Below are 23,878 nucleotides of genomic sequence, written 5' to 3'. Positions count from 1 at the left end.
AGGCCTCTCAGACCATGAGAAAGCCTGGAGTTTGCCAAAAGGACTCTCAGACCATGAGAAAGAAAATTCTCTGGTCTGATGAGACAAAGATTGAACTCTTTGGTGTGAATGCCAGGCGTCACGTTTGAAGGAAACCAGGCACCACTCATCACCAGGCCAATACCATCCCTACAGTGAAGCATGGTGGTGGCAGCATCAGCTGTGGGGATGTTTTTCAGCGGCAGGGACTGGGAGACTAGTCAGGATAAAGGGAAAGATGACTGCAGCAATGTACAGAGACATCCTGGATGAAAACCTGCTCCAGAGCGCTCTTGACCTCAGACTGGGGCGATGGTTCATCTTTCAGCAGGACAACGACCCTAAGCACACAGCCAAGATATCAAAAGAGTGGCTTCAGGACAACTCTGTGAATGTCCTTGAGTGGCCCAGCCAGAGCCCAGACTTGAATCCGATTGAACATCTCTGGAGAGATCTTAAAATGGCTGTGCACCGACGCTTCCCATCCAACCTGATGGAGTTTGAGAGGTGCTGCAAAGAGGAATGGGCGAAACTGGCCAAGGATAGGTGTGCCAAGCTTGTGGCATCATATTCAACAAGACTTGAGGCTGGAATTGCTGCCAAAGGAGCATCGACAAAGTATTGAGCAAAGGCTGTGAATACTTATGGACATGGGATTTATCAGTTTTTTTATTTTTAATAAATTTGCAAAAACCTCAAGTAAACTTTTTTCATGTTGTCATTATGGGGTGTTGTGTGTAGAATTCTGAGGAAAAAAATGAATTGAATCCATTTTGGAATAAGGCTGTAACATAACAAAATGTGGAAAAAGTGATGCGCTGTGAATACTTTCTGGATGCACTGAATGTGTTTTGATGTCCCTCAGTTTGATAAACTTCAACAATCTTAAATGTTAGATGGTTTGATATTCACGTAGTCCAAGTGTTTGGCTTGGTTTCAGTTTTTGATCTCCTCTCTGACTTTGATGTTTGGTTTGCCCCTTTGCTGTGCTCACTGGGGTATCTTTTTGATCTTCTGGTTTCGACCTGGCCTGGCGCTAACTACGATTCTCATCTCACATTATTATCTAGTGGCCTTTTTCTTGTCTCTCACAACAATCCTTGGAAACACCGTCTCTTAACACACACTCCAGTTTGATTCTTCTTAGGTGGAGTGGCGGACACGCTGGAGGGAGTCATTGGGTATGTCACATTAGACGACTGCCTTCACGAGAGCACAGTGCCGACTGGCTAAGATTAAGAACACTGCTGGCCAAATGCTTTGGAAACACCTCAGTTTTTTTGAGTTTTTCTTCAGATGTAATCAGTTGAAATGCAATGAATGACCTAAAATGGTGAAAAGGTAAGCAATAAACTGCCAGAGGTTTAAATTTAAAGTTTAGGTTAGCGAAAATCTGAAAAAAAGGAAATTTTAGAATATTACAAATGGACCTTCTTCAGGGAATAACTGATAGGTGAACACTTACAGATGTAAATCAAGAGTAAATGAAGCTTTGCAAGATTATGTGAACAATTTGCACAGGTGTCCCAACTTGTGTTGATTACTTAAAAACCCCTCTGTGTGTCTTAAACCAGAGTTGGAACTGACTGTGTTACTACACCCTCTGAAGTACTACTTGGACAATATTATACTGTATAATGGCAAGAAAATGGCAATTAACAAATGAAATGAGACAAAGCATCATTATCCTCAGAAGTGTAGGCCTTTCATTTACATAAACTGCAAACCAAATCCAAGTGTCAGTAAGTCCAGTGGTGTCCTGCACAATACAAAGACAATCAGAAACTGGAAGAAACTCTAATAGGAGGAGATCTGGCAGACCCAAAGCCTCAAGCCAATCAGAAGACAACTTTCTGAGGGTCACCAGCTTGTGTTATCAAAGCACAACAACTTAACAGTGCAGGTCGACAAAAGCAAATGTCAGTTTGTACTGTGAAGAGGAGACTTTGTGCTGCAGGTTTGAGAGGATAAGTTGCAGGACGAAGGCCATTCCTTAAAGGACAGAACAGGGCCTTGAAATACCAGCTGTGGACTACTGCAGACTGGAAGAAAGTCTAGAGATGTTCTGCAGCAATTCAAGTAAATGAAGTCTTGCAAGTTGAAACACACAATTTGCACAGGTGTCCCGATTTCTGTTGATTACTCAAAAACCCCTCTGTGTGTCTTAAAGCAGAGTTGGAACAGACTTTGTTACTACACCCTCTGACATACTACTTGGACAATATTATACTGTATAATGGCAAATAAACGTCAAATAACAAATGAAATGAGACAGAGCATTATTACCCTTAGCTTTGTAGGCCTTTTATTTAGAGAAATTGCAAAAAAAAAAATCAAAGTGTCGTTGAGTCCAGTGGTGTCCTACACGATCTAAAGGGAACTGGAAACTGGAAGAAACTCTGATAGGAGTCTGATAGGATCTGGCAGAGGCAATGTCACAAGCCAATCAGAAGATGAGTTTCTGAGGGTCACCAGCTTATGTGATCACAGGCGCCTCACAGCACAACAGCTTAACAGTGCAGGTCGGCAAAAGCAAATGTCAGTTTGTACTGTGAAGAGAAGACTTTGTGCTGCAGGCTTGATAGGATGAGTGCCAGGAAGAAGGCCATTCCTTAAAGGACAAAACATGGATTTGAAATACCGGCTGTGGACTACTGCAGCCTAGAAGAAAGTCCTATGGACTGATGAATCAGAATTTTAAATCTTCGGTTCATCACGCAGGATGTTTATACACAGTCGAGTTGGTGATATTGATGGTTCCTCATTGAGTGACACAAACTGTCAAACATGGAGGAAGAGGTGTGAGGGTCTCGGGATCTTTTGCTGGAGGCACAGTTGGTGATTGGCATTCTGAATCACAAGGGTTACCACAGCATTCTGAAGTACCTCACAATACCTTCTGGTCTGCGTCTGGTAGGTCAGGGGTTCATCCTACAGCCAGACAATGACCCAAAACACACCTCCAGGCTACCTCAGAACTAGACATTAAACTGAGTGCATTTCCATACAAACTGAGATGTTCTAAAACTTTGGACCAGTAGTGTATATACAGTAGATACACAGAGTTTAAAATTACAAATCAAACAATTCAGACGTGATTGAAGTGCACATTGCAGACGTTCATTTTTGGGGAGGCACAGTTGGTGACTTGCACAGAGTGACTGGCATTCTGAATCAACAGGGTTACCACAGTTTGACTGTCAGATCAGCAGAAGGTGCAGGCTACTCTGATGAATCAAAAATTTGAATGTAGTATTGTTTTTTATTTGCCATTATTTATTTGTTTCATGTCTTGATTTCATAAAACATTTAGACATTAGACTGTGTGCTTTTCCATAAGAAACTGAAAAACTTTTAACTGGTAGTGTAAATGAAAGCTACAACTGAAAATTGTTGGAAAAGTCGTCAAATGTGACATGGCCTTAAGCGGAACAAGGTGCCCGTGATGCATCAACTGCACTGAACCTAGTCCGTGTAGAACTAAGCTCCCTGCCGGACAATGCATGCCCTGCAGTGGACTGGCATTGCATTGTTAGGTGGATTCTGCCTTGTATTGATTGCTGACAGACTGGCATCAACTCTGCGCCCCTGCACTGGTTTAAATGGGTTTGAGAAACTTATATATAAAGTCTACGCATGGAAGTGTGTGTGTGTCTCTCTGTCCGGCCCGGAAGTGAGATGTGGAGTCGGGGTAAGTGCTCCACTTCCAAGGATACACAAGCAAGGCGAGCACATTGGCTAAACGAAACCTCCGAAGGAAGAGAACCTCGCTTATCCGCTATTCCAGAAGTGTGGCGAGAACATCGGCAAAACGAAACCTCCAAAGAAAGACAGTCGCTTAGCTGCTAATGCACAAACGATGAGAGCACATCCGCAAAACGAAACCTCCAAAGAGAGAGTCACTAGCTTAATCTGCTAATACACAAGCGTGGAGAGCACACTGGCAAAACGAAACCTCAGAAGAAAGAGTCACTAGATTATCTGCTAATACACAAGCGAGGCGAGCCACATCGGCAAAACAAAACCTCAAAAGAAAGACAGTCGCTTAGCCGCTAATGCACAAAGGATGAGAGCACATTGGCAAAGTGAAACCTCAGAAGAAAGAGACACCTGATTAGCCGCTAATACACAAGCGAGGCGCGCACGTCAACAGAACTAAACCTCCAAAGAAAGAGTCACTAGCTTATCTGCTAATACACAAACGACGCGAGCATGTCAGCAAAACGAAACTTCAGAAGAAAGAGACACTTGCTTAGCTGCTATTTCAGAAGCACGGCAAGCACATCAGCAAAACTAAACCTCCAAAGAAAGACAGTCGCTTAGCCGCTAATGCACAAACAATGAGAGCATGTCAGCAAAATGAAACCTCCAAAGAGAGAATCACTAGCTTATCCACTAATACACAAGAGAGGCGAGCACATCGGCAAAACGAAACCTCAGAAGAAAGAGTCACTTGCTTAACTGCTATTTCAGAAGCGAGGCGAGCACGTCGGCAAAACTAAACCTCCAAAGAAAGACAGTCGCTTAGCAGCTAATGCACAAACGATGCGAGCACGTTGGCAAAACTAAACCTCCAAAGAAAGAGTCACTAGCTTATCTGCTAATACACAAGCGAGGCGAGCATGTCGGCAAAACGAAACCTCAGAAGAAAGAGACACTTGCTTAGCCGCTATTTCAGAAGCAAGGCAAGCACATCAGCAAAACTAAACCTCCAAAGAAAGACAGTCGCTTAGCTGCTAATGCACAAACGATGACAGCATGTCAGCAAAACGAAACCTCCAAAGAGAGTCACTAGCTTATCCGCTAATACACAAGCGAGGCAAGCACATCGGCAAAACTAAACCTCCACAAACAAAGACAGTCGCTTAGCTGCTAATGCACAAAGGATGAGAGCACATTGGCAAAGCGAAACCTCAGAAGAAAGAGACACCCGATTAGCCGCTAATACACAAGCGAGGCGCGAACGCCAACAAAACTAAACCTCCAAAGAAAGAGTCACTAGCTTATCTGCTAATACACAAACGACGCGAGCATGTCGGCAAAACGAAACCTCAGAAGAAAGAGCCACTTGCTTAGCCGCTATATCAGAAGCACGGCGAGCACATCAGCAAAACTAAACCACCAAAGAAAGACAGTCGCTTAGCCGCTAATGCACAAACGATGAGAGCATGTCAGCAAAACGAAACCTCCAAAGAGAGAGTCTCTAGCTTATCCACTAATACACAAGAGAGGCGAGCACATCGGCAAAACGAAACCTCAGAAGAAAGAGTCACTTGCTTAGCTGCTATTTCAGAAGCGAGGCGAGCACATCGGCAAAACTAAACCTCCAAAGAAAGACAGTCGCTTAGCTGCTAATGCCCAAACGATGCGAGCACGTTGGCAAAACTAAACCTCCAAAGAAAGAGTCACTAGCTTATCTGCTAATACACAAACGATGCGAGTATGTCGGCAAAACGAAACCTCAGAAGAAAGAGACACTTGCTTAACCGCTATTTCAGAAGCGAGGCAAGCACATCAGCAAAACTAAACCTCCACAAAGAAAGACAGTCGCTTAGTTGCTAATGCAGAAACGATGAGAGCACGTCAGCAAAACGAAACCTCCGAAGAGAGAGTCACTAGCTTATCCGCTAATACACAAGCGAGGCGAACACGTCAAGCAAAACGAATCCTCCTAGGAGAGCGATGTCCAGAGGAGTTCCTTTCAATTACCTGACATTTCCACATTTCCCTTTTTTTTTCTGACGGTTTCAATAGTTTCTAGGACCCCAGGCTTTTTACAGTATGGGCTTACACAACTACTGTATATATAACAATGAGACATAACGTTATAGTGCATCATTCTTGAGCCACTACCATCCAACAAGCCAAGCACCAGAGGACCAGTGGGCACCTCTTCCTCACCTGCACCATCCTGAACAGAGTGCTGGATCTCCAAAATGCCATTTGTGCCATGTGGACTGTGGCAGCACAAACAACCTAAGGATAAGCCTGAAAAACAAAAAAAAAATAATCAAAGTTTTGATTGTTGTCAAGTACATTTTTAAGCCAAAGCAGCATATTTACACAATTTCACTGGGCATGCCAAAAACCTTCCATCAAAAGATAGTTAACTTTGTTCCGTTTCCTCAGGACCCGGAACTTTCAATACACCGGTAAATATAATTATCTGCAGATAAATGCCCTTTGAAAGAGAGCACGATACAGGAAAAAATAAGGGAACCAAAAAAAAGGAGGCTGGACGTGCTCATGTCAGCTGCCAAATGACAATAATTAACGCTTTCTTGGATCGCCTTCAAAACAAAAGGGTTTTATTTGTTCTTTTAGTACATTCAAGTGCAGCAGTCCTCTCTACATTTACGCAGTGAAAATATACAAAGTGTAAGGAAAATAGAGTTAAAGTGTTAGTGGAAAGTAGATGAGGAAACAACTTCGAAGGCTGATCAGGGCAGAAAGTAGAAAAAGTCACGCAATCTACCAAAAAAAAAAAAAAAGAAACCACACTGGAGCGGGCGCCGACTGTCCGTGTATTACAAAAAAAAAAACAGAAATAGTGAGGCACAAGAGTAGGAAAACAGTGGAGCGACCCCCAGGAATTACTAAGAAACTGTAAAGAAATATTCTTGGCCCCAAATTCAAGCATATATACTGCTTTACATTCACGAGGCGCTATATGGAGCAGAAAGAATTGAAGAGAAGAACGGCGTCTCATCCCAACACACTAACACTCATATACTGCACTGATGGGGGGCACAGTGGCGTATTTCTTTAATGCTGCGGCCTCAAGGATCTCAGATTTGGCCAGGTGTCTGTGTGGAGTCTGCATGTTCTCCCCCAAGCCCCCCGCTTCCTCTCGTGTCCCCTCAAAGACATGCAGGTTAACTAGGAACTGCAAATTGGGCACAGAATGACTGAACATGTGCCCTGCAATGGCGGAAGGAAACCGATGGCATTAGAATTGGCACCAACCCCCTGCCCCATGAACCTGAACTGGTTTTAGTGTAATGTACAGTAGTGGCCAAAAGTATTGAGAATGACACAAATATTCATTTTCACCACATTTGCTGTGTCAGTTTTTATGACGGCCCTTTGCGTCTACTCCAGAATGTTCTAAAGAGTGAGCAGATGAATTGCAATGAATTACAAAGTCCCTCTTTGCCATGAAAATGAACTTCATCCCAAAACACCACTGCATGTCAGCCCTGCCACCAAAGGACCTGCTGAAGTCACTTCAGTGATCTTCTCGTTCACACAGGTGAGTGTGTGTGACGAGGACAAGGCTGGAGGTCACTCTGTCACGCTGATAGAGAGGTGAAGAAGACTTCAGGGAGCCCAAAAAAGTCCAGCAAGCGCCAGGACCGTCTCCTAAAGGTGATTCAGCTGCGGGCACCACCAGGGCAGAGCTTGCTCGGGAATGGCAGCAGGCAGGTGGGAGGGAGGCGAAGACTTTTGGAGAATGGCCTGGTGGGTGTCAAGAAGGGCAGCAAAGAAGCCAAGAAAAACATTGGGGACAGACTGATATTCTGGGATTGGACTGCTGAGGACTGCTGGGGGAAAGTCATTGTCTCTGATGAATCCCCTTTCTGATTGCTTGGGGCATCCAGAAAAAAGAAAAGGTGAACGGCGCTACCATCAGTTCTGTGTCACGCCAACAGTAAAGCATCCTGAGACCATTCATGCCAGCCAAGGCAGTGGGCTCTTTCACAATATGGCCTAAGAACACAGCCATCAATAAAGAATGGCACCAAAACATCCTCCGAGAGCAACTTCTGCCAGCACTCCAAGAACAACAACGAACAACCCAGCATGATGGAGCACCAGACCATAAGGCAAAAGTGAGAACTAAGGGGCTTAGGAAACAAAACATCGACATTTGGGTCCATGGCCAGGAAACTCCCCAGACCTTAATGCCATTGAGAACTTGTGGTCAGTCCTCAAACACAAATCCAAAAATTCTGATGATGCAAGAATGGGCAGCCATCAGTCAGGATTGGGCCCAGAAGTTGATTGCCAGCCTGCCGGGGTGAACTGCAGAGGTCTTAAAAAAGAAAGAAGGGCCAACACTGCAAATATGGGCTCTGAGCATAAACTTGATGTCATTGTCAATAAAAGCCTTTTGAAACTTCTGAACTGCTTTTAATTCTACTTCAGTACACCAGAGAAACATCCATCCATCCATCCATTTTCCAACCCGCTGAATCCGAACACAGGGTCACGGAGAAACATCTGACAGAAAGATCTAAAAACACTGAAGCAGCAAACTTTGTGAAAACCAACACTTGTGTCTTTCTCAGAACTTTTGCCCAAGACTGTACAGGGATGGCGAGCCGACAAAATAATGGAAAACATGGAAATGTCACTTGGAAGTTCAGTAAGTAAATGTCAGTTTGCAAAGGTGAGTAACAATATGTTTAAAGCAACTGGAGATGTTAGGAATCGGCATAGAAGAGGATGTGTGTTCATACTGACTCCATGCACTGTGAGGAGGAGGAGGAGGAGGAGGAGGATTTCTGTGGCCAAAGAGGATCACAGGTGGAGAATTGCAGAGGTTTGTTAGGTCTTGGGGTTAGAAAGTCTCCAAATCCCCGATGAGATATCAAACAGTGACATGTTGATTGGAAAAATCACCAGAAAGAAGCCTCTGCTCTCCTCAGACCCCAAACATAAGGGGCTACAGTTTGACAAATGTTACTGAAACTTTCAAAAGGCCTGACGTCTACAGTCAGATGACATAAAGAGAAGAAACGTACACCAAAGGTGGGTTGGCATAGAAGAACGCAAAATAAAACGTACCTCATCCCCATTGTGAAGTTTGGTGGTGGATCTTTGATGTTGAGGGGCCGTTTTTCTGCTAAAGACCTAAACTGCTTTATTTGAGCTGCAGGATTATTATGAACTACTTCAAGTATCAGCAGATGTTGAATCAAAACCCAAGTTCCTCTGCCAGGAAGAGTAAATTGGGTCAAAGCTGAAATCTTCCAGAAGAACCAAAAGACCCAAAGTGAATACCTCAAAATCAACACGAAAATGGTCAGTGATGACAAAAATCAAAGTATCCTGTAACTGCCAGAAGGGATTCTACTCTGTTGGGCTCTTGACCTGAAAAACTGCTCTGGGGTGCTATACAATGACTGACCCTGCACTCCATCCCCCTACAGGTCATGCGAAAGGACAATTAATTAAAGCATATCAAAAAAAATTTGCAATGGCCATCCCAGTCCACTGACCTGAACCCCTTTGAAAACCAGTGGGACGAGCTGAATGGGAGAGTCTGGAAGGATGAGGAGTCATTCTGTATGGAGGAATGGGCTCAGCTCCCTCATTAAGCTTTACAAGAGAGGACTCAGAGACAGGACAAGGTGATGCTGGAACTTTTGTTTGGTGCCATTCCAGGTGAGGCCAGGTCAGGTTGAGGAGCACCCACCACACAACGAAACAGCTTGGGATCCTGGTTGGCAACCCCCCCAAAAGACACACACACAGTCCAGTCCCACCCACTGGAAATTACCATCTATGTGGCGCAGCCAGGTGTAACGTGGGCGCCCCCTTTGGCCTGGTCCAACCACTTGGGTCCTCAACAACAAGGATTCTGTTAACCAGATCACCTCTGGGAATCGCACCACATGGCCGTAGTGCCACAACTGACACTCCCTCACAATGCAGGTAATGTAAGTCCTTGTGGTCTCCACGAGCAACACAAAGTCACACCAGCGGTACCCAAGGATTCTCCAAAGAGACATACATGAAGGAGTCCAGTCTTCATCTCAGGGCACTGCATAGTGTCCATGTCTCGCAACCACAGACAGGAAGCACCAGGACTCTAAAGACTTGCACCTTCACCTTTTTGCAGACAGATATCATGAGTGCCACACACCCCTTTACAATGACCTCAAGACCCTTCATGCTCTCCCAATCCGTCTACTGACTTCATCAGAAAGGTCACCAAACACATGAAGGGTGTGAACCCTTGAGAATTTTCTATATTTCTGCATAAATAAGACCTAAAACATCATCAGATTTTCACTCAAGTCCTAAAAGTAGATAAAGAGAAACCAGTTAAACAAATGAGACAAAAATATTATACTTGGTCATTTATTTATTAAGGAAAATGATTGAATATTACATATTTGTGAGTGGCAAAAGTATGTGAACCTTTGCTTTCAGTATCTGGTGTGACCCCCCTTTGCAACAATAACTGCAACTAAACGTTTCCGGTAACTGTTGATCAGTCCTGCACACTGGCTTGGAGGAATTTGAGCCCATTCCTCCGTACAGAACAGCTTCAACTCTGGGATGTTGGTGGGTTTCCTCACATTAACTGCTCACTTCAGGTCCTTCCACAACATTTCGATTGGATTAAGGTCAGGACTTTGACTTGGCCATTCCAAAACATGAACTTTATTCTTCTTTAACCATTCTTTGGTAGAACGACTTGTGTGCTTAGAGTCGTTGTCTTGCTGCATGACCCACCTTCTCTTGAGATTCAGTTCATGGACAGATGTCCTGACATTTTCCTTTAAAATTAACTGATATAATTCAGAATTCATTGTTCCATCAATGAAAGCAAGCTGTCCTGGCCCAGATGCAGCAAAACAGGCCCAAACCATGATACTACCACCACGTTTCACAGATGGGATAAGGTTCTTATGCTGGAATGCAGTGTTTCCCTTTCTCCAAACATAACGCTTTCATTTAAACCAAAAAGTTCTGTTTTGGTCTAATCCGTCCATAAAACATTCTTCCAGTAGCCTTCTGGTTTGTCCACGTGATCTTTAGCAAACTGTAGACGAGCAGCAATGTTTTTTTTTTTTGGAGAGCAGTGGCTTTCTCCTTGCAACCCTGCCATGCACACCATTGTTGTTGAGTGTTCTCCTGATGGTGGACTCATGAACATGAACTTTAGCCAATGTGAGAGAGGCCTTCAGTGGCTTAGACGTTACCCTGGGGTCCTTTGTGACTTCGCCAACTATTACACGCCTTGCTCTTGGAGTGATCTTTGTTGGTCGACCACTCCTGGGAAGGGTAACAATGGTCTTGAATTTCCTCCATTTGTACACAATCTGTCTGACTGTGGATTGGTGGAGTCCAAACTCTTTAGAGATGGTTTCGTAACCTTTTCCAGCCTGATGAGCATCAACAACTCTTTTTGCGAGGTCCTCAGAAATCCCTGTTCTTTAAATAACACAGTGTGCCCACTCACACCTGATTGTCATCCCATTGATTGAAAACACCGCACTTAAATTTCACCTTCAAACTAACTGCTAATCCTTGAGGTTCACGTACTTTTGCCACTCACAAATATGTAATATTCAATGATTTTCCTCAATAAATAAATGATCAAGTATAATATTTTTGTCTCATTTGTTTAACTGGTTTCTCTTTATCTACTTTTAGGACTTGAGTGAAAATCTGATGATGTTTTAGGTCATATTTATGCAGAAATATAGAAAATTCTAAAGGGCTCACAAACTTTCAAACACAACTATAAGTAAACCTCTCGACGCAGTTGACACTCTCTCCACAGACAGACACACTGCTGATGGCTGTGCCCAACAGGTCATTAAATGACCGTTCCAATGAAATATATAAAGAGGACTGTCTGAAGAAAACAAGCAACTTTCACACTCATTGCTGAGATGGGGTTGCATATCAGGTAAAGAACCAGGGGAGATGGCAGTTACTACCTCTAAAGTAATTGCAAAGGTGTACATTCAAATTTTGGACACTTTTCTCATTCCATCAATTGAACGTTACTTTGTTGATGATGACGTCTTTTTTCAGGATGATAATACATCTTGCCACAGAGCTAAGAGAGCTAAACATTTCTTCAGGAAAGGCATATCAACTCAATGACAAGACCAACAAACAGTCCGGATCTCAATCCGATCGAGAATCCTGCAAAACTGATCTGTCAACTGCTTTACAAGAAATTTGGGGCCTGATTGATGAAGAATATTGTTTTTCATTAGTTGAAGTTTGTGCTTTAAAGACTTCAAGTCATCATAAAAGCCAGAGGAGGTGCAACTAATTGTAATTTTTGGGTTAATGATTCCAGCATTTTTTCCTCATCATTGAGTAATTCCATAATTTTTTCTTGTACTTGATCTGAACAAAGCATATGCCATTAATTACAACAATTGTCAATTATTTTTTTGAGGTATGTTTTACAATGTCAGGATGTTCAACTGCTAAATAAAAGTCATATCTGTGATTTTTTTTTTTTGGCAACGAATTAAAACAGCTGAATGAACATCCTCCAAGAGTAGGATTCCATCATTTTGGCCAGGGGTTGTATACAAAGGCAAGCCAAAGACATATAACTTTGTGGGAGGACCACAGAGAAAAAGTTACAAGATCTAATAAGTTATCTTTCACTCTACTTCTTACATACAAGTGTGTTTAGATTTAAAACAAAGTCAAAGGGTGCCTTCAGCTAACATCTTCCATAAACTGTTAAATATGGTGGAACATATCTGATGATACTGCCAGCCATGTCATGGAAGTCATTAACCCCTTTGTAGACGACTGTCATCAAATTGCTTTAAACCACTTCTGGCCTGAATGCAGCCAAGGTAGAGTATGTATCCCGTCAATGCCTGTTGACGCATATTCGATACATACCAAGGATCGTATTGAAAGCACTGGTCACGCCATCTAGCAGTCGTAGTGGAAACTACATCCGCCTGATGGAAGCACAGTGTTGGTGTGGCCATGCACATGGATTTTGGCTGGTAATTTCAAGAAATTGTCCAAATTTGAGGTAACTTGTGCTAAGATAAAAATACGTACCAGTTTATAGTTTGCTTGTGTGCTATATTCAAATTAACACTCTCCACTTAATTTAGCATCTGCTTGACAGTAAAACCACAAATAATTTATTTTTTTATATAAATTTTAAATAAAATTTAGGCAACAAGGGGTTAAGTCTGATGATTGCCATGCATGATTGTGTAATGGCTAAGCAATAGGAAACCATTTTTAAGGTGCACCCCATTGTATAAACACTGTTCTCTCATAATCCCAATATACAGACTGTTAAACTAATTCAAGAGCAATTTCCCAAATACCAGGATAAGTTTCAGTGGCCAACCCCATCACCAGATCCCAACATCATGGAATCTATATGGAAAGTTCTGGATCACAGAGCACAAATTAGATTTCTACCATTTTCATTCGTCTTTTAGAACAATAGCACAATACTCAATTACACACAGAATATGTATGTCAGCACTCTAAGACGGACTGGAGCCATTCTGAAGGCCGAATTGTTTAACTCTTCATTAGGTTCTTGATATTAACATACTTTTATGCGTTTGTTATTTTCTTATCCATTACGTGTGTAAGGCATAATTTAACAAAAGGCTTGAATTGTAATTGTATTGCAGCTCCTGAAACAGCACTGCCCTCTAGTGGATATTTAAACCATAAGCTGATCCCCAAAATGAAACTAAATCACTCTGCTATATTCATTTAAAGAATGAAAAGTTAAGTGGTGTGACAGGTTAAGTACCTGGAAAAAGTCACTCCGAGAGCCATTTGTGTCAGGCTCCCACAAAGCATACAGCTCAATATGTCATCTTCTCTCCACTCCAGCTAATTCTTATTGCAGTTGCTTCAAGTGCTGACCTTCGACAGGTTCACTCTAAAGAGGCAACAGTAGATGGCAGAGTGCCCATAGTAAGAAACAGCAAACAGGACAAAAAAAAAAAAAAATACGTGAAGAGGTTAAAAAGACAAATGAGGCATTTAAAACTTGCATTACTTATCTTATCAGCTCTCTTTTATTTAATTAGAAACTCAAATGTTTCAGAATTATGATCCCTATCAGGAATGTGAGATCCTCCTCGGTTAATAATAGATCTATTGCATAATATCGTCCTGCAAGATTCCAAGCAGAAAATATGTATGACATTATCATAGTACATAAATAATAATATTAACATAAGCCAGAAAATGCTAAACCAAATTTTAAATGTGCAAAGACAAACTAAATTAATATGAGCTGCAAGAAACAAATGTGCAGCCAGCCAACTGATCAAAAACAGTTCAGAGTGTTCAAAATGAAGTGACATTAGTGTCAAAATAATGAAAAGAGGGTGTTATATAATTCCTTAAGATATGAAAATAGTATGAAATTAAAAACTATCATGTTCTCATCATATGTTCTTCATAGCCAAGTCCTCCTCATTTTAATTTGTCTTTTTGTCTGAATCTTCAGTAGTAATTCTTGTGCCAAATCCCTTTGCATCTCCACTGCATGGACATTCCGTCTAGAAGGAAACAAACAGGGGAAAAAAAAATATGAAGGGGTCAGTTTAATTTTAATCATTATATTCAAAACAATGTCATCATTCTGAGGAGTGATGAAATAAACAAAATGACATACACATACGCAGTACATACAGTGCCATGACAAAAGTGTTTGCATATTCATAACACTTAATTATTTCTGATCTTCAAACAAATTCCACATTATAATATAAAACACAAGTTGTGGTCAAATGTTTTGAGAATGACACAAGTGTTGGTTTTCACAAAGTTTGCTGCTTCAGTGTTTTTAGATCTTTCTGTCAGATGTTTCTCGGGTGTACTGAAGTAGAATTACAAGCAATTCAGAAGTTTCAGAGGCTTTTATTGACAATGACATGAAGTTTATGTGCAGAGTCCATATTTGGAGTGTTTGCCCTTCTTTCTTTTTCAAGACCTCTGCAATTCACCCTGGCAGGCTGTCCATCAACTTCTGGGCCAAATCCTGACTGATGGCAGCCCATTCTTGCATCATCAATGCTAGGTGTTTGTTAGAATTGGTGGGTTTTTATTTGTTTACTGGTGCTCCATCATGCTGGTAAAGGCATTGTTGGTCACCAAACCGTTCTTGCATGGTTGGGAGAGGTTGCTCTCGGAGGATGTTTTGGTCCCTTTCTTTATTCATGGCTGTGTTCGGAGGACAAATTGTGAGTGAGCCAACCGCCTTGGCAGAGAAGAAATCCCACATATGAAGGGTCTCAGGGTGCTTTACTGTTGGCATGACACAGGATTGATGGTAGCACTCACTTTTTCTTCTCCGGACAATCTTTTTTCCAGATGCCCCAAACAATCCTCCAAAAGTCTTCACCTCACTCATACCTGCCTGCTGCCATTCCTGAGCAAGTACTCCACTGGTGGTGCCTGCAGCTGAATCACCTTTAGGAGATGGTCCTGGTGCTTGCTGGACTTTCTTAGGTGCCCTGAAGCCTTCTTCACAGCAATTGGACCTCTCTATTTGAACTCAATCATCATGACAGAGTGATCTCCAGCCTTGTCCTCATCAACGCTCTCACTTGTGTTAGTGAGAGGATCACTGAAATGACGTCAGCAGGTGCTTTGGTCGCAGGGCTGACATGCAGTGGTTTTTTGTGAAGAAGTTCATTTTCATGTCAAAGAGGAACTCTGCAATTAATTGCAATTCATCTGATCACTCTGCATAACATTCTGGAGTAGGCAGCAAACTTTGTAAAAATTAATATTTGTGTCATTTTCAAAACTTTTGGCCACGACTGTATATAAAGCAAGTAAGCAAAATCTACTAGAATGCAAAAATTCACTTCTGTGCATCAAGGCCTGCTAGTATAGACCCACTTTTGTTTAATAAACCGAGTAAGCCAGAGTTCCCCTGTCAATTCAAACCTATAGTTAAACTGCATTCAAATATCCTTGACATTTTTAAAATTGTAATTTGTGATGACTTGACTTCACACTTCATTCTGTTCATATGCATTTCAGGAGAGTTTTAGGAGAATCGTCAGCTTACAACAGCCGTACCAAATGCACTTCAGAAGACGTCATCCACATGAGGCTAAGCAAGTTCGGGCCTGGCCAATACGTGGAAGGGAGACCATATAGGAAAGCTTGGGTTGCTGCTGGAAGAGGTGTTTTTGAGGCAGCAGGGAGCACTTACCCTGTGGTCTGAATGTGGATCCCAATGTACCAGAGCAGTGATGGGGACACAGTGTTGTAAAAATGGCACCATCCTTCAAATGAGACGTAAAACTAAGGTCCTGACTCTCTTAAGGTTATAAAAGATCCATGGGTGTTCTTCATAAAAAGTAAGGTGTATCTCAATGTCCAGGATAAATTGCCCAATCATCCCCTATCTCTAATTGGTTAACTCTCTTTCACCCCTTCAGCACCTAACAGCTAACATGGGCTTGCTCCTGCAGATTTATCTGAATTGTGTGCTTTACACCAGCCATCTAGAGTGCTTAGATCTTCTTGTCAATTGCCTCTTGTTGTCCCTCGTACCAAGTGTAAAACTAAGAGGGACAGGGCTTTTGCAGCTGCTGCTCTTCGCCTATGGAACTCTTTACCTCATTACATAAAGGAGTCGTCTACAATTGAACTGTTCAAAACAAGATTAAAGTCTCATTTCTATTCACTTGCTTTCCGTAACCTTCAGCAATACTGATGGTTTCCTCATTGTGATTATATGTATAAAATATTATTTATTTTATTTAAATTCATTTATTTTATTTCTGTTTATGTTATTTATGTTAATTGCATGTTTTTTTCTTCTTTTATTGTAAAGCACTTTAGCCACAGCATTCCCATGTTGTTTTAAATGAGCTATATAAATAAATTGACATTAAGGTGTAGTGTACTGTAGTGGTGCAAAAATGGCTGCCAGATGGATGCCACACATTAGTGGTGGTTGAAGTGACTCCCCACTCAACACAAAAAGTGCTTTGAATAGTCAGAAAAGCACTATATAAATGTAAAGTGTAATAATTATTACTACTACTATTGATTTGCTACCTGACCTGGAAAAAAAACATTTAAATTAGCTCTTTTATTTATGAAAATAAAATCTAAAGGAAATGTGTTAAGTAAATCTCACACTGTTCCAAGTACAATGTGACCACCTAGTATTTTTAATCAGCTGAAATGATTATTAAATTTATGTAACTCTTTAAAGGCTGAATATTAAAAAAATAAATAAATAATTAAAAAAAAAAAAAAAAAACAGTTTCTGAAAAGCAGTGGCTTCACACAGAAATTAACATGAAACGTCTGTTGCTGTATGCTATGGCTGCCAGTTTTCCGAGAATATGCAGCAGGCTTGCGGCCAGGCTGTCTTTGCATGGCTGGGACACGGTCGCAGTGCATTGCAATCTGGTTTCTACCTCTTATCATTGTTAAGTGGCAGTCCTCCCTGGTGAACATTGTCAGTACAACAATTAGCTGGGGACCGATCAGCTGAAACTGGGACCTCGCATTCGTTTTCAATTACTTGTATCAAAATCTGAGTCTGACAAGTCATAGTCCAATTCAGAGATAATAGGCAAAACGTCGTCCACGGGGTATTTTGCTTGACGCACTCGCTTTGACCTCTCGCCAGATGTCAGTGCCATTTTTGCAGTTGTTTGTGCTTTGCTACTCATGCGAGCGCAGGAAATCTCGGTCAAACTAATGCAATCAAACTCTCCTTCTAGCAACGAGAGTCCAAGTAAAACATAACGGTTGGTTTTGTCACAGTTTACAGTCGATTACCATCGTCAACTCCTCCTTTTGACAAAAGTCGACATCAGCCCAAACCAGCTATATCCTAAGCAGGGTTGCAAGGAAGCCGGGAGCCTATCCCAGAGCGCCAAGGGCACAAAGCTTGTATATATTTAAATGAAACGAGAGCATTGCATTACGTCCCAACTACGAGCAGCATATTATCTGTGAATTGTCCAACTGAAAGCCACTACCTAGAAGGGTGTTCACCTGAAATCTTCCACTCAGAAACTCCATTTTTAAATCGCCCATAACAGCAGCATTCATTAAGCCATATTTTAGATGCCACCATCAGAACAAAAAGAAACCACCCAATGGTGAATACCACCAAAATGTAAATGTGGCATTCATCAAGGCATCTCTGATGATATTCTCCCCAATTTATTTAACTTACCCAAAACCATTATAATACCATTAAGGAATTAGACAATACCTTGCATAGGCCATTGCTTTGTTCATCTAGCGGTTTCTTTTCAGGTCCCGTGTCTTGAACAGATTTCTTGGTCCAAAACCGGCTGATAAATGGAGAAATTAGTGGGTAGATATAGGGCTCTAAAAATTTCTTATAAACCCAGAGGAGGACAGGAATGACGATGCATGGGATGCAAACCATCTCTGAATTCGTTTAAAACCTCCAAAATGTGGCTCTGGAAAATGAGATACAATGATTAGAGAAGATACAAAACTAAACAATATATGATAAAATTTCTATAAAATAAAAAATGTTTAAATAAATCCCATTAACCCTGTTAAAAAAGGTGCAGAAATTTGAATGCCTTAAAAAGTTATCAGCGCACAGCAATAAGCATCGTGGTGTTGACTCATGGGTCTGTAGGCTGGTACACAGAGGAGTTTGGCGACAACAGCCCTCCAATGCTTTACAAAGTGTGTTATGAGGAGGCCCTTGCAGCCATAACAACACAAAGGAGGTGATAACAAACTAAAATAGAACCTTTGTTGCAAAACTTTTTTGGAAGATTACACAGAGAAATCAAAGTAAAAACTGTAAACAAAGGTAAAGCGACAAAGCGTGCTGCACCTTCTGGCCTACTGTAACATATTTATTAGGTGCTGTGGACCACCCCAATACAACACCTAAAACTCCTTTACCTCCCATCTCTATCAAAACACCGGCTTTCTCTTCCTTATGTCACCCGAGCGTTTATTCTACTCTCCCAACTGACTTGAGGCAGTTTTACACGCAAATTTGAGGATACTTCTGGTGTTGTTTTAAGAATCACTTCCAGGTTCAGAAACCGATCAAGACTGAGGCCACAGCGCACTCCTGGGCATTCCATGAGCATGGGTGTACTCACACTAGGCCCGTTTGTTCTGTACGGTATCCAAACGCGACTGTGTCCCACGTCCCCCACGACTCCCCCACTGGCCTGCACTCAACACTGCGCCAACACAAGATCTGAACACGGAGTGACGGAACTACAGTTCACGTTCATGTGTAAGGTGAGAGAAAAAAATGATATACAGTGGAACCTCGAGATACGAACAGCTCTGTATACGAGAAATTCAAGATCCGAGGAAAGTATGAGCGAAAAATTCAGATCTAAATACGAGCATTGGCTCGTGTAACGAGCCATTAGCCAGGCTGTGGGTATAGCTCGCGGATTAGCGAGGGGGCGTGGTAGCTGTAGCGAGCCGCAGGGCGATCTGCAGTGTGGGCGTTTCTCACCTAAGTGCACAGGTGGGAAACTGCCCACAACCATGATTGTTCCTGTGGCTGATGGGCTGCAGCTGCCATGTCCTCCCCGCATATATAGAAAAGCGAGCCGGTTAAGGGGGAGAAGAAGTAAAAGAAAAGAGAGGAGAGAGAACGGAGGTTGCAGGAGGAGGAGGAGGAGGCGGCAGGCAGGAAGCAGCAGCAGCAGCAGTAGGAGAAAGTCAGTGTGGGAGAGCGAGCGAGTGCAGGCTCGCGTGTAGCTGAACAGGTGAGCCGAACAGCTGAAGCAGGACGGTGTAGAGAAGGTCAGCTGCATTAAGAGTGTCTCGCCTGTTGCAGAGCCCGCATGGGAGAAGCAGGTGAGACGCTGGCTGACGCTAACAGAGAAGCAGCACCGGGGATTGTCATCTGTTTTTTAAAGACTGCTTCCTGTTGACATTTTAACCTCGTGTTAAAGGATTGTTATTCTTGTGTATTTTAAACCTCCACTTCACAACTGTTTTAAGGATTATTTATTTAAAGATTTATTGAATGCTCTACTGCACTTTGGACACCGGTTTTGATTCTTTTAATAATCAGTTATATTATTTACCAGTGTTATTTATTAAAGATAGACTACAGTATATATTATTTATCAGTGCCATTTGTTAGGAAAATTGATTTTTATGTTAATATTTTTGGGGTGCGGAACGGATTAACTGGATTTCCATTATTTTCAATGGGGAAGTTTGGTCTAGATATGAGAAATTCGCTATACGAGCTCAGTGCTGGAACAAATTAAACTCGTATCTCGAGGTTCCACTGTATTTTTAACTCAAATGGTATTGAATGAAAAAGAGAATTGAACTATCTGACTTGTCGCATCATTGACGTCGTATCTGTTTTTCACGCTTGGGCACGTTTAGCGATCACACTGATCCCGAATGCTACTGAACCATGCTTGGGCCCACATCTTCCAAGCAGAATATTAGTCTTCCTTCTTCAGCAAAACATAAGATTCTGGTATATAAACTGCCCACCAGGATGAGCACTTGTGCCCCATGGCTGCCTTATCCGTGCCCAAATTCCCATCTCAACCACTTTCTGTATGAAGTTTAACTGTTCTCCCTGCTGCCTACACAGGTTTACCTCTCACATCGTAGAATATGCATGTCAGGTTAACAATCAAGTCTTAAGTGACTCCGTATAATGGACTGTGGGGATGTGCAGGAGTTACTGTTTGAAAGCATGAGGTCCAATCCAGGGTTGGCATCTGCATTGTATCTGATGCTATGCCTTAACTAGGATCAGTAATGGATTTTCTAATACCTCTAGTAATTCTAATAATTATAATTCATTTTGTAATAATTTCTCTTCACTCAGTAAAAACCTACTAGTTTATTTTTATGATTATAAATTGAAATCATCATTTTTATTCTGCTGTGGTGGGTTGGCACCCTGCCCGGGATTGTTTCCTGCCTTGTGCCCTGTGTTGGCTGGGATTGGCTCCAGCAGACCCCCCGTGACCCTGTGTTCGGATTCAGCGGGTGGGAAAATGGATGGATGGATTTTTATTCTGGCATCTTTATCCGAGGCAACTTCCAACTTTTGAGATAAAAGTAAAGAAAAGCAACCAATTTTATCTAACTATTTTATTTGAAGAAATTTGTGGTGAAAAAGGAGCGGAGCCAAAAGGCAAAGCTCTCAATTTACCGGTTGATCTTCATTCCTACCATCACCTATGGTCATGAGCTGTGGGTAGTGACCGAAAGAACGAGATTGCGAATACAAACGGCTGAAATGAGTTTCCTCCGCAGGGCGTCTGGGCTTTCCCTTAAAGATAGGGTGAGAAGCTCTGTCATCAGGGAGGAGCTCAGAGTAGAGCCACTGCTCCACTGCATTGAAAGGAGTCAGATGAGGTGGCTCGGGCATCTGACCAGGATGCCTCCTGGTGTTCCGGCACGTCTAACCGGGAGGAGACCCAGGACACGGCTGGCCTGGGAACACCTCGGAATTCCCCTGGAAGAGCTAGTAGAAGTGGCCAGGGAGAGGGAAGTCTGGGCATCTCTGCTCAAGCTGCTGCCCCCACGACCCAATCTCGGATAAGCAGAAGAAGATGGATGGATGGATGGAAATGAACATTGCACACAAGTTGAATTTATACAATAAATGACTGCATAAAACTAGGAAAACAAAAATAAAAAGAAAAAAAATCTATATCAGAAAGTGAAAAAAGGAAAGCAACAAAACAGAATTCAACTGTTCAACCCATTTAGTCCTGAACAGGTTTGCTGGGGTCTGCTGGCACCTATCACTGCTAAGCATAGGGCACAAGGCAGGAAGAAACCCTGGACAGGGCACCAGTCCTTCACGAGGCAAACACACACAAACCAATCACCAATTTAGGTTTGCCAATTCACCTAACCTGCATGTCTTTGGACTGTGGGAGGAAACCCCATTCATACATCGGGAGGACATTCAGACTCCACGCAGGAAGGACCTGGAATCTAAACCCTGGTCTCCTTACTGCGAGCAAGCAGCACTACCACTGCACAACCGTGGTGCCCCCCAATATACTTATTCAAAAACTGTATCAATAAAATCTTGCCATATTTTTAAAAAAAAAAAGTACATCTAAGCAAGAATTTGATTTTTTTCAATTTTAGATAGTATAAAACATCAGTTACCCACTGCTTTTACAAGATAGGTTGGAGTTCATCCAGTTAAGCAAGACAAGTCTACGTGCTGGTAGTGTGGTGAAGGCAATGACAATCAATGTGTCCTTCTCCACTTTAAGCCAATCACCACGACTGTTAATGCATTAGAAGGGCTGTTTGATAAGCATTCAAGGATGTTTGTCCAAAGTGATGTTAATTTGGTGCATTCATTTTTCAATGGGAGTATAGACACACACTGTCAGTTGTGGGATATGAACCCACACCTCTCTGAGTTTATAGTCCAAAAGTTTAACCACTACGCTATACTACCCACATAATAAAAATGAATCCAAGAGTGTCTAAGTTACAAAACAACACATATAAACTTATAAAAAAAAGGCTCTTTTTATTTCTTTACTGAGAGATTCTGTGGTATGGACTATACAGGATATTATGTAATGCATTGCACTAGGGCTTGTAGGAAATATTGCCTCATTTCTCTTTTACTGTTTTACTTTAAGACTTTGTATTTCTGTTTACAGCTGAAAAATAGAGTTAGGACGGAAGCCATGATCCCTTAGTTCAGACAATAGTAGGGTGTTCCCGCTAATAAGCCCACCGTACAGTACATTACAGTAACAATAATCCGGCGGTCGTGTCACCTGAAAAGAGCGTTTCGAAAACTTCGCACCTATCCTTTATTGAAACAGCGTATTAATACAAACATACTCAAAGGCTTAAAAATACAAAATCCAAACTGAATAATGAAAATGGAGCAAAAGTCACTAAGACGCCAATAATAAAACTCACACTAACCTGTTATTTCGCTGCGGAGGAACAACAAGCACCTGACACGAAGGAACGCTAAAAACCCGCCCTGCACTTCCGCTTCCGAGTTAAAACGCAAGAGGGGCGTAGTTAATGAGTACGTTATATTGATTGGCTAAGATGAAAACGTCACACGCGATGACGAAATAACCTGTCCAATCAGGTTATCGTATTGCGTATGTAACAATACGGGAAAATAATACTTATTTATACTAAATGTATCAATTATTTCGAGTGAATTTCACATTCACAAATCAAAATGGCCCAAGAATTCAATTCAGTTTATGTTTGTATATCGCTCTTCACTGAATGCAGGAACAGAGCGCAGTGACAAGTTATCAGGTAAATTGCAAGAATAAATTTAACAAACAGAATTAATACAACTCTTTCGGGAAGTTTAAGGTTAAGTTACAATTTAATTTAAATTCTATAAACGGTCTGAAAACTGCTAACGCGAAGAAAAATGTAGAAAGTGTGAAAAAGGTAAAATAAGTTGGTTAAGTTAATGTTACCAATGGATGTTACTGATTAAGTGTACGAATTATGTTTTTTTTCTTGGTTAAGGAAACCACGTTGTATTTTAAACTACTCGTCCCAGAAAAGCCCCTTATGCTATCTCTAATAACGCGTATTAAATTATCGGGATCATAACTCCCATCTTAATTTTCTAATCATTAGGCATGTCATTCAGTAAAATACCGCTAATCTTATTATGACGCTTAAGAAGGTTGACTGGCAGGTGAATCATTTAACGGTCAAAAAACTGTCAGAACAATAGACCAGTGATCAGTTTGTAACAGTGAAATTAGTGCAATCAGCAATTAATTTTCCATTATTTTTTCATATTTACGTATTACAATTTCTTCATTATTACAGAGCATGCGTGTAATGTATATTGGGAGAAGTACTGTCGAATATACAAAATGTCAGTGTGTACACATTTCCTATACCTTTATACAACTAACATAACTGACCATTAAAAAAAAGGTTATTGCTTATAAAACAACTTTTATTCATCGAAGGAAATTGAAGGATAACTTAAGTAGTACATGTTGTCTGGGAGAGAAGGAAAGGTTGCTTTTGTGACGTTCTTCAGAGTGATGCCATAGGGCAGTGGTTCTCAAACTGTGGGGCGGGAAGATGTGAAAAAAAGAAAACAAGAATCGAAAATATGAAAAATACATCTATT

At 41.6% G+C, this 23,878-nt stretch overlaps 2 protein-coding genes across 2 annotated transcripts in view; both read right to left on the bottom strand.

The window, feature by feature from the left end:
• The window catches only part of dym (dymeclin), a 457,039-nt gene extending 443,364 nt beyond the window's left edge, over positions 1-13,675 (bottom strand). The window contains exons 1-2 of the mRNA XM_051929784.1: positions 13,526-13,675; positions 5,920-6,006 (exon numbers count right to left, since the gene is read on the bottom strand). The gene's annotated coding sequence lies outside the window, so the exon portion shown is untranslated. The remainder of the gene's footprint in view (positions 1-5,919; positions 6,007-13,525) is intronic.
• Positions 13,676-13,768: 93 nt separating this feature from the next.
• Positions 13,769-22,793, bottom strand: LOC114654462 (UPF0729 protein C18orf32 homolog). Its single transcript, XM_028805028.2, has 3 exons — positions 22,678-22,793; positions 17,984-18,197; positions 13,769-14,285 (listed from the first exon to the last, which is right to left on the bottom strand). The coding sequence occupies exons 2-3, from the start codon at positions 18,161-18,163 to the stop codon at positions 14,205-14,207; spliced, it is 261 nt and encodes an 86-aa protein (XP_028660861.1). The 5' UTR covers positions 18,164-18,197; positions 22,678-22,793; the 3' UTR covers positions 13,769-14,204.
• Positions 22,794-23,878: the final 1,085 nt, after the last annotated feature.

The sequence above is a fragment of the Erpetoichthys calabaricus genome, chromosome 7 (assembly GCF_900747795.2).
Source record: "Erpetoichthys calabaricus chromosome 7, fErpCal1.3, whole genome shotgun sequence".
NCBI lineage: Eukaryota > Metazoa > Chordata > Cladistia > Polypteriformes > Polypteridae > Erpetoichthys > Erpetoichthys calabaricus.
The sequence above is the reverse complement of the archived record's forward strand: the minus strand, read 5'-3'. Positions and strand labels throughout refer to the sequence as shown.